This window comes from Megalobrama amblycephala, linkage group LG23 (assembly GCF_018812025.1).
Source record: "Megalobrama amblycephala isolate DHTTF-2021 linkage group LG23, ASM1881202v1, whole genome shotgun sequence".
NCBI lineage: Eukaryota > Metazoa > Chordata > Actinopteri > Cypriniformes > Xenocyprididae > Megalobrama > Megalobrama amblycephala.
Window position 1 is genome coordinate 17548294 of NC_063066.1, and position 15463 is coordinate 17563756.

The following is a 15463-nucleotide window of genomic DNA, read 5'->3' on the forward strand; positions in this document are numbered from 1 at the left end:
TGCCCTGAGTCCTCCTTTATTTCTGACCCTGCCATTTATTGATGCTCACAGGGTTAAAATGTGTGTCACATTCTGTCATGCCTGTTTTCTTCTGTGTTTATTTCGGTTTCACGGTTTGTCAGTCCATTACATAGCAAACCTTGCATCAAACCCCTCCCTCTGGCACTCTTTCTGGACCTGTTGACCAAGGGCAGGTTTGCTTAGAGGACACTGGCCTGGATTCTCATTGGTGGAGTTGGTCTAATAGGATCAGACATGAGGATAGGAGATTATGACACTCAAGCCATAATACTCAATATCATATTTTTAAGCCCTTGTCAAAATGGCTGCCAAACTGTAGGAGGCATATTGAAGGCTCAGGGTCTGAAGAAAAGGGCACTCAAACATTCTTAAAGGTAATTCTTTTTTTTTTTTTCTTCTTTTGCACAAATTATAATCAGATCATCTTGTAAACAACCTAAACTGTAATTTAAATTCAACATCAAAAAATGTTTTCGTCTCACACCCTTGTATTAGTTATATCTGAAATATTTTGAAGGTGATTTATGAGTAATCTGGAGATACTTGCACAGTCCTGTTCCTTATTTTTAGATTTAACAAAATCTGATGACACTATAGGAATTTACCTGAGAATGACAGATTATTTGCTGAGCTGGATACTGATAATGCGTGACCTCTATTAAATTCCTCTTCTGCAATCTAAACTTCCCTCTCTCCCTATCCTACACCTCTTCCTAAGCAGCATGGTGTTGTTAAAACTTAAGTTCCCCTTCCAAAAGAGGGTGCGTCTAGCCCAGGGTCTGTGGCTGCTTTCATGGGTGGCTATGTTCTCTGGAGCCATCACCTTTGCTATGGGAGTCTTCCTTAAAACTGAGCTATATCGCAGATCAGAGGTAATGAAACTTTTCCTTATTAATAAACAGAAATAGAACCTAAAAATGAAGAATGAGATGTAGTAATGTATCCCTAGATACATGCTTGTTTGCCAAAAACATAAATGGAAACATAACGTATTGTAATGTGCCTGCTATTACAGTCCATTAGGATCTATAAAGTGTGTGAAAGGATAATCAGAAATGCGCTCAGTGTTTCATATCATGCTGTTTTTACACTAAGCGTATGCCATTTGTCTTAAACAACAGTTTGCTATTTTTGCAGATATTATTTACCGTATGTACAATGCTACTACTACTTTCATTTACCCTTTCAATTGTCAACACAAGTGTTACAGGCCTAAGCTGTCTTGTTGAGAGGAATAATCTCACATAATCTGAGGATTGGCACTCAGATGAGGTCCTCTACTGTGAACCAATACCTCAGCTTGTATCTATTATGAAGTTAATAAACCTCACAATGAAACCTGATACTGAGTGAATAGAGCATTGTGGGAAAAACTATTATTATCCCACACCTGTTGAACAGAAGCATTATGTGAATAAGATCAACATTATATAATATAACAATAGATAACTTAAAACTTTCGGTCATGTCTGTAGGCTACATGTAGATGCAGGAAGAATTTAAAGGGTTAGTTCACCCCAAAATGAAAATTCTGTCATTTATTACTCACCTTCATGCTGTTCTACACCCGTAAGACCTTCATTCATCTTTGGAACACAAATTAAGATATTTTTGATGAAATCCGAGAGGTATATGACTCATCCATAGACAGCAATTTAACCACCAATTTCAAGGTCCAGAAATGTACTAAAGACATCGTTAAAATAGTTCACGTGACTGCAGTGGTTCAACCTTAATTATGAAGCGACAAGAATACTTTTTGTGCGCAAAAACAAAACAAAAATAACAACTTTATTCAACAATATCTTCTCTTCTGTGTCATACTCATACGCTGTTTATATTCAGCGCTTCCGGGTTCTACATCAGAACGCCGACTCATTATTGGCCGGCTCCTGTGTCAACATCACACAAATGCGTCGTGCTGCTCACATGATCAGTGTCGGCCAATACTAAGCCGGCGCTCTGACGTACAACCTGGAAGCGCTGAATCTAAACAATGTATGAGAATGACACAGAAGAGAAGATATTGTTGAATAAAGTCATCATTTTTGTTTTGTTTTTGCGCACAAAAAGTATTCTCGTCGCTTCATTACATTAAGGTTGAACCACTGCAGTCACATCGACTATTTTAACAATGTCTTTAGTACCTTTCTGGACCTTGAAAGTGGTGGTTAAATTGCTGTCTATGGAGGAGTCAGATACCTCTCGGATTTCATCAAAAATATCTTAATTTGTGTTCCCATGATGAACGAAGGTCTTATGGGTGCATGTGGAAAGACATGAGGGCGAGTAATGACAGAATTTTCATTTTGGGGTGAACTAACCCTTTAAGGACCTATCAGTCCGCACCTTTTAGAGTTTCATGACAGAACTTTGTATTTGCTTAATAGTAGGTTAACTTTTTTAACATTGCTCTGGATGTTCATCTACATAACTGCTGAAAACAGGATAGAAGGGGAAATAGCAAATACTCAACCTTTCTCACTCTACACAGGTGATGCACAATATGGACATCCACATTGTGCCAAATCTGCTGATGGCAGTGGGGTTAGCATCAGTGGGCATCAACATCTGTGCTGGCAAAGTCTGCCATGACTCACTGGACCTCTCACGTTTCCCACGCTGGAAGACGTTTCTTCCTCCGTTCTTCTGCATTTCTGTCTTCTTCTCCTCCTTGCTGCTGGTCGCCATGATTCTGAGCTTTGCCCTGCAGCCCAGCCTGGAGGAGTCTCTGAAGATTGGGCTGAAGAATGGCATCCGTTTCTACAAGGTTGGTGAGAGAAAGACAATTAACAATGTCATTTAACAGCAACTAGTTGTCATGTATATTAAATTATTCACAATATATTAATGAATAAATATGGCATTTCAGAACTCTATAGACATCTAAAAAGTAAGTCAAGTATTCAAGAGTCCAATAAATAAATAAAAAAAAATCACCCAAGCCCAAAATGGCTAAACACTGTGCTTTTAATTGTCTTAACCACAAATTATTGGTCTGGAAATTAGCAAACTTTAAGCAAATGCACTACTTAAAAAGCCATTGTTGTCTCAGAAAAACATCAAAGACAGAATTAAGTTCATGGCAAAATATAGGAAGTTGTGTTTGGAGTGATGAATCACAATTAAACAGATGAATCACAATGAGTTGAAGAGGTGTCATTAACTGATGAAAAGTTGTTGTCTAAAGAGGAATGTTCAGATGTTATTTTTCAACAAGACAATGCTCTTGCCAAAACTGCAAAGTCAACCAAGAAGTGGCTTGAGAACAAGTCCATCAGGCTCATGTTTTGGCCTGATCAGAGTCCAGATTTGAACCCTATAGTGAATATATGGTCTCACATTAAACTCAGACGAACTGGGAGACATTTTTCAACTACTCATGAACAGTTTGAAGCCATTAACAATGAGTGAAACAACACTGACTCTTCTACCTGGAAAAAAAAAGTCTGCAAGTTGGGGAAAAGCCTTTACATGATATTCTGATCAGTGATTTGTGATGTGATAAAATAGTTAAGACCATTAAAAGACCAATAAATATTTTGCCATTTTTGTCTATAGAGTCTAGAGACAACACTTGATTCAAACAAATGTTTCCAAAGGCAGAACAACATAATATACAATGTCTAAAATCAAACGAATATAAAGAATTTGACATTGAATTGAGGGATTTCAATTCCAAGTCATACATAACTATGTAGCTGTTATTTAATGTTAAATATTTCTACAGGACACAGACACACCAGGCCGTTGCTTCCAGAAGGAGACTATTGACCGTTTACAGATTGAGTTCCAGTGCTGTGGTAATACCAACTACAGGGACTGGTTTGAGGTGCAATGGATCAGCAATCGCTACCTGGACTTCACATCCAAAGAAGTGAAAGAGTGAGTCAAAAAAAAAAATCAAAGATAAACTCACACCCCTCCCCCCCAATCAGTCAAAGGTATCAGAAACTGCAAAGTATTCAAATAAGGAAAACATTCCAAATGCTTTCTTTTAGCTTTCAAGATTAATCAGAATTTAGAATGTCATGTTCTGAAACAGGATGTCATCACCAGATGAAGAAAAGCCAACCCCTACTCGCATAATCAATTATGCATGTGTGCATGAGCCTGGCGCATTGATCAGAAAGTCAATAAAGAGTTACAGAATCTAACAAAACTAGGAAATTTATATCTATAATTGCATTATACATAGTCTTACGTTTCTGTCTATTCCATTTTTCCGACACAGTCGCGTGAGGAGTAACGTAGATGGCCGATATCTGGTGGATGGGGTCCCGTTCAGCTGCTGTAACCCCGCCTCCCCGCGGCCCTGCATCCAGAACAGTCTCCTGGACAATTCTGCCCATTACAACTACGAGTATCAGACTGAAGAGCTAAACCTGTACAACCGAGGTTGTCGCCAGGCCCTTGTCAAATACTACATGGGTTTAATGAACACCATCGGCCCTTGTGTTCTGCTTTTTTTCCTTCTCCAGGTATGGGCTGATTAATGGGTTGAATGAGTAGTAATTAGACTTTTTAAAGAATTTGTGTTTCTGAGCCATGAGTTCTCTCAGGAATCTTCTGAGGGTATTTTTGAGTAAAATAAGATCTGTGTTAGACATCATTTGAAAAGACTTTCATGTTTTGTTGTACAAGATAAATTATAGTCATAAATTCATCATTGGTGAGCATAAAACATTAAACAATCTTAACAAACCAAACTTTTGATGCTCTTTAAAGGCTCTTTAAGCAATGCTAACCAGAACTTATTTTACTCATAAACCACAAAACCAATATCCTTAAAAAAATGTTAACTTCCCATGGGAACTCATTGCAAAATAGACCAAATTGACATAATAACAGAACAGCTCTATTAGATGATCTTACAGGTGAGGTGTGTAACTTGTGCACTGTCTAGTCACCGAACCACAAAATAATATTTTAAACAGAACAATGTTTACAGACATCACCTTTAAGACTGAAGTACTAAACATTACAGTTACACACCAACATTAAAAACATGTAATACCATATAAACCTAAAAAGTATGTGACAATATGTGCCAGTTGCATCAGAGGAGTGGACTCCCCCAAAAATAACCACATGATTTTAAGCGTCAACCTTGAATAACACATTGTATAATCTAATGTGCCCAACACATTGAACCGTTCACACTCTCATCACTCAGTTAATATTGACACACTTCCGGAACGGCTGGAAGTACAGTTGTGAACTCAGAAGTGTCAATATTCATTATTTAGGCATAAAAATAACTTGCACCCAAAACCACATCCGTATCACAGCTTTTATAACAGTCACAGCTTTTGTAACACTAATTGCACAACTCATCACTCCACATCTGCCAATTCAGTAGTCAGAAAAATCAACTTCTGCTGCCAGGACCAATAAAACTAGATTTGCTTTGACAAAATATGATATTGAAGTAGTATGATATTCAATGTTGCATACTATTAGCTGTTACTTCACAAATTCAGGTGTTGTTTGTTGTTCCAGCCACATATTAGTATAAAGTGGAACAAAATGTTGTGTATAGGAGAGAGAGAAACTCTTGAAAGAGATAGTTCACCTCAAAATTAAAATTCTGTTACTATTTAGTCACCCTTGTGTCTTTCTTGTTTCTGTATAACACAAAATAATATACATTTTTAAAAATGTCTTAGTGTTTCTGTCCATACAATGAAAGTCAAATGAGTCCGATGTTGTTTTGGACCCCAAAATACTCTTCAAAATATCATCTTTTGTTGAAAACAAACATCTGGTTTGCAACAACGAGGGTGAGCGAATAACAGAATTTTAATTCATAGCTAAACTATCACTTGACAAAGCCTCTTTAAGGAGAGTCATTTGAAGAAAACCTGAAGAAAATGTCCTAATGTCATTTGAACTCTGACCTCTAAATCTCCTTGGTCCTCAGATGTCCATTCTAGTGAGTCTGCGCTATCTGCAGACTGCAATGGAGGGTGTGCTGGGTCAGGAGAATATGGAGATCGAGACAGAGGGATACATCCTGGAGAAGGGAGTGAAGGAGACATTGTTGGAGACTAAAGAAAAGATGACGAAACTCTTCCAGCTCGCTCAGGTGGGCGACGCGTCCGCTGCGACCCCGGGCACAGAGCCAGAGGCAGAAAAGCCAGCCACAGCCTAAAAGACCAAGTGTAATTGTTCATAATGAGCGCTCGTGTACACATGAGCGCTAACTGTCCTTGATTATCATCATCAAAAGGAAATAAGTCATCATAATTATAATGTAACATTGCTACTTCATTGTTAAATGAAGTCATCAAGTTACCCAAATATTTGAGGTGAAAACCAGTAACCTCTCAAAATGCTGGAAACTGAAAAATCTGATGGTACCCAAATACCCCTGTCTGACATGACAATAATATATAAGATGAAGATGAATGAGGAAGAGTTAAAGAAGAAAATTTCAAGGAAATGAAGGCAATGAAATAGTACATTTCATCACATGAGGTCTGTAGATGTTTTGCTGCTTCATGCTTTGCTTAAATAGACAAAAGTAGAGAGCCGAAACTGCAGAAGATGTACGCGACAAATAAAGAGTTTTTAACTGATCTGTGAAGTCACATGGTCATTGTGTCTCATGAACGACTGTTCGTCAAGTACTTGTTTTTGTTTTTCTGTTTTGTGTTGAAATATGTTTTTCATTTTGGACACTTCTTCCCTCACACTTAACTTCTCTTGTGAAATATTGTAGTGTTAAATCCATTTCCTCTTCTTCTGCCTGTGCAGATAGAGAGAGAGAGAGAGAGAGAGTGAGAGTGAGAGAGAAATGAATTGGATTACACTGACTGAATGCGGCAGGCCATATTGTTGGGTGTCCTGTTCTGACACATGAAATCTCTTTATCCCTTTGATGACCATTAATACTGCTGCTAAAGCACTCATACACAAAACACAATACAAATACAACTGTTCATGCAACTAGTTACTTATTAAAAGCAATTAGTTTTGCACTAGTGATCACATAGGTTCAACTAATCTGCCATTTCAGTAGATTGGTCCTTACATGAAAAAGGTGCTTATTTGTTTCATTTTGAAAAGATCATATTTTACATTAAAGTTTCTATCTTATATTTTGTCATATCAAACACTTTTAACTGATATAAAGTGACGCTAAAAAACATGTCACAAAAGTCCAGATGATCTGCTAGCGCACTACACCTTTCCACCACTAGAAAGCGGCAAAAACTTAATTTTGCTCTTCTGTCACTCCCAATCTCGAGAAAAAAATCTCTCAAATCATCTTGCAATTCATGCATTGCTGTATTTGCATGTAGCATATATGAATTATTTCAAGTGCAGTGTTATCGATGACTTCAATTGATATACATAGATTTTATTTCCTGTGCTGCCCACACACCTAGGTTGTGTCTCAAAGACTAATGAATCTGATTAACCTATTTAGGTAGCAGTTGGGGGAAATAAAGCGTAGGCTGCAGAATAGAGTCTACGACGCAAAAATGTCGTCTAGATAGGCAGCCTACTAGGTTTTGTGACACATCTTTCAGTTGCGGTCTTGCTGTGTTCAATGTGGAAACACGCGCGTCACGCTGACATGAGGACGCGCAGAGGGGAACAGACCAAATGCAATTGCAACTCTAAATTCCGGTGTGGTTTCGAAGTGTGACTAATGAGGGAAGGGAAAGGCACAGAAAGCAAAGATGTTAACAGTTAAACAGTTCTTTCTTGACAGTTTATTGTCAAGAGAATTACGGTAACCATGAAATGTACTCTTCAATGTTTATTATTTAATTAATCCATTGAGTTTTATGGAATAAAACCGATCAGGTACGGTACAAAGAAGATGGACGTAAACGTTACGGAAATGTTAGAAGAATTTATGGGAAGTGCACTTGTTACATGGGTAGGTGGTAAGAAAACTGACAGTTTAAGTTCTTTGATAATCTTCATGTTGTTCAGTAAAATGTTTTTATTCTGGAACTGTAAATAATGTTCAGAAATTATTTTTGATCAATTAATGTTATCTACTGTCAAATTTAATCATTAACAAATAAACAACTGATCAACATGTATGCTATTTCCTGCTACAAAATATAATATTACAAGGTTAACTGTGTTTTGCAACGTGGTACCTGGTTTCTTGCTGGTCCAAGTTGATACATAAAGTTGATACAAAATCTTGGACCAGCAACAAACTGACTACCAGCTGTCCACAACTATATCAGTCCGGTTTTTCCAGCTAATGACCAGCTTGGATCAGCTAAACACAAGCTAGCATGTTTCAAAAACACAGCTATATTTAAACAGCGAGCGATATCTTAAAATATCTTAATGATTTCTTTAGAAATTACAGTCAAAACGAAACTTTGAATTTACCCAACATTCTGACTAACATTATGTAGATAGGCTAGGTGCAGTAACAATCAAGCATTCACAACAGTGAACAAAGATATAATATAAATAATATAAGGCATTGTTTTCATTGTCTGTAAGGTGCATCTATTTGAGGGTATTGTCGATGAGGAGGAGACTGGATCACTCTCTCGGGAATACATGGAAGTAAACTCCAACTCCCAGAATGCAGTGAGGCAGTACCTGAAGCTTACCAATGGAGTCTACCTCAATGAGGTCATGAGGATCATGTAAGAAAGACTCAAAGTGTAAAAATTAAAAAGAACTTCATCTAAGTTGTTTTGAATAATGTAGTTTGATAAAATAAAGTGGATTAACAGTTCATTGATGATGGCCTAGTTCAAGTGACTCAGCTAATGGCGACATTTTTGTTGTTTGTTTGGTTTCTTTAATCAGTGATCCCAATCCAAAGGTAGAACAAATCTACCACAATGTGGGCGATGACAAGATTCTCAGAGTGCAGAACTTTTCCATCCTCAATCGACACCTGAGATCATATTATCAGGTACTGAATTAAAGCATTAAACAAATTACTATGTGAAAACATGAGAATATCTTTACAAGTACATTCCACGAATACATAATATTACTTGATTCCCTTCAAAAATGACTAGAATCAAAATGCTGCCAGCACCTGATGGTAAAGATCAGGTAAATAGTGAATGAATGGACAGTTCACTAGCTCACTAAACAGCATGTACTATGTCTGTAGCAGTAGAACAAGTTAGCCATGTTTGTTTTTTTGGTTTCTGTGGTTTCACTTCTTGTTTCAAAAAATGTCCTAGCAGTGGACATGTTATTTTTTTGCACTGTTATTTTCTCTCAAAGCATGTGGAAATGACACAATGTGTTTTGTGTTCCGGACACTTCAAAATGAAATTGAGAGACAAAAAAGATTACATTCGTTAAAAAAAACTGTAGCAAAAAACTCAAAATTATGATTTTCCTTATATTGTATTGACCTGCATTATCTGGATTTTTGACATTAGCTTTTTTAAAATACAAATGAAGTGTGTTTTTCCGACTCCACAGCTATTGGTATATCTTTAAGGAAACTAGCTGATTAATAATTACACTGAATACAGGCAGGTGATGCATACATTTCTGTGAAAGTGTATGGGAAATCTTATTTGATGTAACCAGTGTTGTTATTGTTAACTAAATGTAAAGCTAATTTTTTTTTTAAATAAAGCTGAAATAAAATATAAATATTAGATAAAAACCTAAACTTAAAAACTGAAGTTGAAGCACAAAAATGACAAAAACTATAGCTGAAATTAAAGCTGAATATAAATATATAAATAAACGAATGGTATATAACAAGTATATAAAAAATTACTACAATTTGAAATATAATAATAACAGCTTATTTTTTAAAATATTAATAAAAACTAAATACTAAAACTTAATACTAAAATAACACTGGATGTAACGTTTTGACCATTTCTTAAAGGTGCCATCGAATGAAAAATTAAATTTACCTTGGCATAGTTGAATAACAAGAGTTCAGTACATGGAAATGACATACAGTGAGTCTCAAACACCATTGTTTCCTCCTTCTTATATAAATCTCATTTGTTTAAAAGACCTCCGAAAAACAGACGAATCTCAACATAACACCGACTGTTACGTAACAGTCGGGATCATTAATATGTATGACCCCAATATTTGCATATGTTCAAGCCATTAGACAAGGGCAGCCAGTATTAACGTCTGGATCTGTGCACAGCTGAATCATCAGACTAGGCAAGCAAGCAAGGACAATAGCGAAAAATGGCAGATGGAGCGATAATAACTGACATAATCCATGATATCATGATATTTTTAGTGATATTTTTAAATTGTCTTTCTAAAAGTTTTGTTAGCATGTTGCTAATGCACTGTTAAATGTGGTTAAAGTTACCATCGTTTCTTACTGTATTCACGGAGACTAGAGCCGTTGCTATTTTCATTATTAAACACTTGCAGACTGTATAATTCATAAACACAACTTCATTCTTTATAAATCTCTCCAATAGTGTGTAATGTTAGCTTTAGCCTGTTAGCCATGGAACACAGCCTCAAACTCATTCAGAATCAAATGTAAACATCCAAATAAATACTATAGTCACAGGAATCGATGCATGCATGCAGCATGAATGACGAACACTTTGTAAAGATCCATTTTGAGGGTTATATTAGCTGTGTGAACTTTGTTTATGCTGGTTAAGGCAGTCGAGAGCTCGGGGGCGGGGAGCGCGAGATTTAAAGGGGCCGCGCACTGAATCGGTGCATTTATAATTATGGCTCAAAATAGGCAGTTAAAAAAAATCTATAGGGTATTTTGAGCTGAAACTTCACAGACACGTTCAGGGGACACCTTAGACTTATATTACATCTTATTACAACTGGTTCTAGGGCACCTTTAAAACAATTTTACCATTTTTACACAACTCTTTGCCTTCACTACTTCATTAAATGTGCATCATTTATATAATTATTAAATACAAACAGCACATCACCATGCATCACCACCTTTTAACTTATGTGCTATGAATGTTCATCAGCTACCGCTATTGTATATATAGATAAGACTTAGTACAGTCTATTTATGTACTCTTATCATCATTTGATGTTAGCGCTCTTTTTTAAAAAACTTAATTCTTGATAATTTTTATGTTTTATTTCTTTTTAATCTGTATATTGTAGATCGGTACAGAGTCGGAAGCGTCTTATTTGTTAAGTGTGGTGCTGTTAAGTGCGGAAGCTGTTGTGGCAGTGCAGTTTCCTGCAAAGCATTAATAAAGTATCAACAAGATATTTACAGAGGATGTCACATTTTACAGTGTTAAAAAAAGTACCATGGTAATAGCATGTTTTTGAATTTTGTTTTCATGGTGTTCTTTAAAGTACCTTGGAATATTACCACTGTATATGAATTTGGTAATTATTCAGTGCCATCCTATAAATCACTGTACCATGGTATTTGCCACAGTCCTTTTTGTAATGGTAAGTAGCTTTTAAAGGCATTAGATCATTACTCATACTAAATGAGATGTCAGTTGCTGCAGATTAATAAACCTATTCTCCACAATCTTGCTTGTTTCCTTTTGGCCATGACTGCATATGTCATACTTAAACATCTTACTTGTGCATTGTCTAGGATCACAGCAAAACACCAATGAATTTTCAATGCCTGTCATTTCTTTAATGCGTGTTTCTCTTTCAGGAGAATCTACAGCAGCTGGTGCTGATGCCACTACCAAATGTTGCTGTTTTAGGTCGAGATCCCCTGACAGGTGTGGTCCTGTTTATTTCATGAAAAGAAACAAACAAAAAAGTGCACATTTTTAAGTAAAAATGCTTTGTTGGTGTCATGTCGGTTTCCATGTCAATAGAGGGCGCTGTTGCAGAGCTCAGAAGACTGCTGCTGTTATTGCTGGGTTGTGCAGTACAGGTAACTAAGCACTGTAAACACACTTAATACCTTTAATGGAGAGTTCAGCACTGTTAAATCGATTAGAGTGTATTGTTGAAAAACATATTGATGCTTACAGTGTGTGATTCATTTCTCTGACTCATTTTCACCAGTGTGAAAGGAAAGAAACGTTTATTCAGCAAATTCAGTGCTTGGACATTGATACACAAGCAGAGATTGCACTTTGTATACAAGAGGTCAGTGAATTTTGAACATAACCTCAAACTAAATTGTGTAGTGTGTCACTAACCCTGTGATTCATCATGTTCCAGGTGACCCAGGACCCGAGCACAGTGCTTCCTTTGGAGTTTGGAGACATGTGTGGGCTGAACGGAGCCGAGCTGCAGACTCTTTTCTGCTCCATGGCCAGACAGATCCAGAACCTGTTAGCCCAACGAGACACACACTTGGAGGTGAGAGAAAAACTTATGATGGCATTTTCTTGTGCAAGTAGGTGAGGCCGGATTTGCAGTAGTGTTCAGAAAGGGTGTTCTTTAGCATTGAATGTCTGTTATCTCTTGATATTTAGAGGATAGCAGAACTTTTTCAGGAACGGGAATCATCTACAACCCATATAACCACATCGAGTGGGTTTGGTGATGGACCGCCTGAAGGACTGGCTGTGCAGCTGGCAGAAGGAAAAGCTAAACTTCGTCGACTCAAACAGGAGCTGTGAGTTGTTTTTGCTAATGCATATGGGAAGTTTTTATATGTGGATGGACAATATACACTACCGTTCAAAATTTGGGGTCAGTAAGTAATATATTTTTTATATGGCAAGGACGCATTGAATTGATCAAAACTGACAGTAAAGACTTTTATAATGTTACAAAACATTTCGACACATATATTATTTTGTCTCAAGATGCACACCAGTAATGTTTTTTACTGGCACTGTCTGTGAAACCACGCCTAAATGTATCACAGTTTCCACAAAAATAGTAAGCAGCACTTATTTCAACATTGATAATTATAAGTAATTCCAAATCAGCATATTAGAATGATTTCTAAAGGATCATGTGACACTGAAGACTGGATTAATGATGCTGAAAATTCAGCTTTGTCATCACAGGAATAAATTACATTTTAAAATATATTAAAATAGAAAACAGTTATTTTAATATGTAATAAAATGTTACAATATTACTGTTTTTATAGTATTTTTGATCAAGTAAATGCCGTCTTGGTGATCATAAGAAACTTATTACAAAATCATTAAAAAAAAAAAAAAAAAACTGACCCCAAACCCTTGAATGTTTTTTTCTTTTGTTTTAATTTTATTCAACTGAAGTCCCTGTTGTTATTATTATAATTGTTAAAAGTAATGTGTGTGATTTGAGTTGAAATATCAATGCATAAATCAGTGCATAAATCCTTTTTTGTTTGAACTTTCCAACATAATTACATTTGTGAATTTTGAGCCGGATTTTCTGCTTCTCCAACTAATGGAAATCATTCATTATTTTTACAATTACGTTTGGCTACACTAGTGGCACAGAAATTATGCTTCATTTTTAAAGATATTTACAAATTAAAATGTTTTACAGGGAGGACAAAGGTGACCAACTAATGGATTACAAGCAAGAAATGCAAACTATGGAGGAAGAAATAAAAAAACTACAGAAGGAAGTGAGCACTCTACACTGATAATAAACACTGTATAATTGTCATTAATACATGTGTATGGACACTGGACAGATCCTCATTTCACTGACATACCATCCAATGTTTGGTTGGCTCAGAACCGATCATTGCAGGTGGAAGTGCGTGTGAGCCGGGGTCTGAAAGATGAGTTGGACTGTCTGCGTGAGCGTGCAGCCAGAGTAGAGCAACTGCAGGCGGAGCTGAAAAATAGCACACATCGGCTCCGCAGCATGGAGCTGTACCGCACACAGTTGAAGGTAGAGGAGGAGATCTGACTAAAACATCATGCTTTGGAATGACAAAGTGCTATAATTTGGAAATGGAGTATTGTTTGTGCAAATTTTGACATGTATTCTGGCAAATGATTAGTTTTATGAAATGAAAGTCGCAAAAAAGCAAACCCAAAGGTACGTTAAATTGTAGAAAGGTATGTTTAAATGAATAGGTCTCCCAACAATGAAAATGATCATTTACTCACCCTCATGTTGTTCTAAACCCATAAGACTTTCTTTCTTCCGTGAAACACAAAAGGAACTCTGGATATTTAAAAATACATTAGTTTGAAAGAGTAAATACTGTTCAAATACTGTACAAAAACAATACTGTTCAAAATACCAAGCATGTATTTGCATGGTATTTTAAGATACTTCAATATTGTTACATTTTATTAAATTTAAAATAAATGTTTCTTTGTTAATGATTATTATGCTTCTAGCATGTTATATGTTTGGCAACAGTTCTTTTAACCCTAATTGATGGAGTGTGGATACAAGATCTTGACCAAAAAATGATGCACCTCTTGATGGAAATAAATTGAGATGTTATATCCATCAATTGTTGGTCAAGATCTTTGTATTGAAAATGCAAGAGTCGAGCACTCTGTAAAGTCTACTCCAGCACATCCCAAAGACTTTCAATGAACTTCTGGCTCTGGACTCGGAGGTGCCAGTTCATGTGTGAAAATGATTCTTTATCCTCCCTCCCATCTGTTCTTTCACAATTTGAGCCCGATGAATCTTGACATTGTCATCCTGGAATATAGCCATGATACGCCTTACTACATGGTTGTTTAAGAAATGAACAGCTACGCACTCCATCAATTAGGGTTAAAAGAACTGTTCTCAAATATATAACATGCTAGAAAACGTAATAATCACAGCAATACTGATCCATTCATAGACATAAGTATTTGCCTATTTAAAGGTGCCCTAGAATCAAAAATTGAATTTACCTCGGCATAGTTGAATAACAAGAGTTCAGTACATGGAAAAGACATACGTTGAGTTTCAAACTCCATTGCTTCCTCCTTCTTATATAAATCTCATTTGTTTAAAAGACCTCCGGAAAACAGGCGAATCTCAACATAACACCGACTGTTACGTAACAGTCGGGATCATTAATATGTACGCCCCCAATATTTGCATATGCCAGCCCATGTTCAAGGCATTACACAAGGGCAGCCAGTATTAACGTCTGGATGTGCACAGCTGAATCATCAGACTAGGTAAGCAAGCAAGAACAATAGCGAAACATGGCAGATAGAGCAATAATAACTGACATGATCCATGATTACATTATATTTTTAGTGATATTTGTAAATTGTCTTTCTAAATGTTTCGTTAGCATGTTGCTAATGTACTGTTAAATGTGGTTAAACTTACTATCGTTTATTACTGTATTCGCGGAGACAAGAGCCGTCGTTATTTTCATTTTTAAACACTTGCAGTCTGTATAATTCATAAACACAACTTCATTCTTTATAAATCTCTCCAACAGTGTAGCATTAGCCCGTTAGCCACAGAGCATAGCCTCAAACTCACTCAGAATCAAATGTAAACATCCAAATAAATACTATACTCACAGGAATCGATGCATGCATGCAGCATGAATGACGAACATCTTGTAAAGATCCATTTGAGGGTTATATTAGCTGTGTGA

At 36.4% G+C, this 15463-nt stretch overlaps 2 protein-coding genes and 1 long non-coding RNA gene across 3 annotated transcripts in view; 2 read left to right on the top strand and 1 right to left on the bottom strand.

Moving 5' to 3' along the window:
• Positions 1–6602, top strand: rom1b (retinal outer segment membrane protein 1b). The gene is made up of 6 exons (XM_048176405.1): positions 1–395; positions 743–893; positions 2516–2791; positions 3752–3906; positions 4256–4502; positions 5945–6602. Exons 2-6 carry the CDS (start codon positions 744–746, stop codon positions 6173–6175), a joined length of 1059 nt encoding a protein of 352 aa, XP_048032362.1. The 5' UTR covers positions 1–395; position 743; the 3' UTR covers positions 6176–6602.
• On the bottom strand, positions 2654–12258 carry LOC125259054. The gene is made up of 3 exons (XR_007182716.1): positions 12132–12258; positions 5922–6037; positions 2654–2784 (listed from the first exon to the last, which is right to left on the bottom strand). It is a non-coding gene; the product is annotated as an uncharacterized LOC125259054 (long non-coding RNA).
• The window catches only part of ccdc88b (coiled-coil domain containing 88B), a 27937-nt gene continuing 20070 nt past the window's right edge, over positions 7597–15463 (top strand). Inside the window, exons 1-10 of the mRNA XM_048176400.1 lie at positions 7597–7915; positions 8506–8654; positions 8821–8929; positions 11633–11702; positions 11802–11860; positions 11995–12078; positions 12154–12294; positions 12411–12553; positions 13429–13510; positions 13624–13782. Of these exons, the coding sequence (XP_048032357.1) occupies positions 7856–7915; positions 8506–8654; positions 8821–8929; positions 11633–11702; positions 11802–11860; positions 11995–12078; positions 12154–12294; positions 12411–12553; positions 13429–13510; positions 13624–13782 (1056 nt within the window). The 5' untranslated portion in view covers positions 7597–7855. The remainder of the gene's footprint in view (positions 7916–8505; positions 8655–8820; positions 8930–11632; positions 11703–11801; positions 11861–11994; positions 12079–12153; positions 12295–12410; positions 12554–13428; positions 13511–13623; positions 13783–15463) is intronic.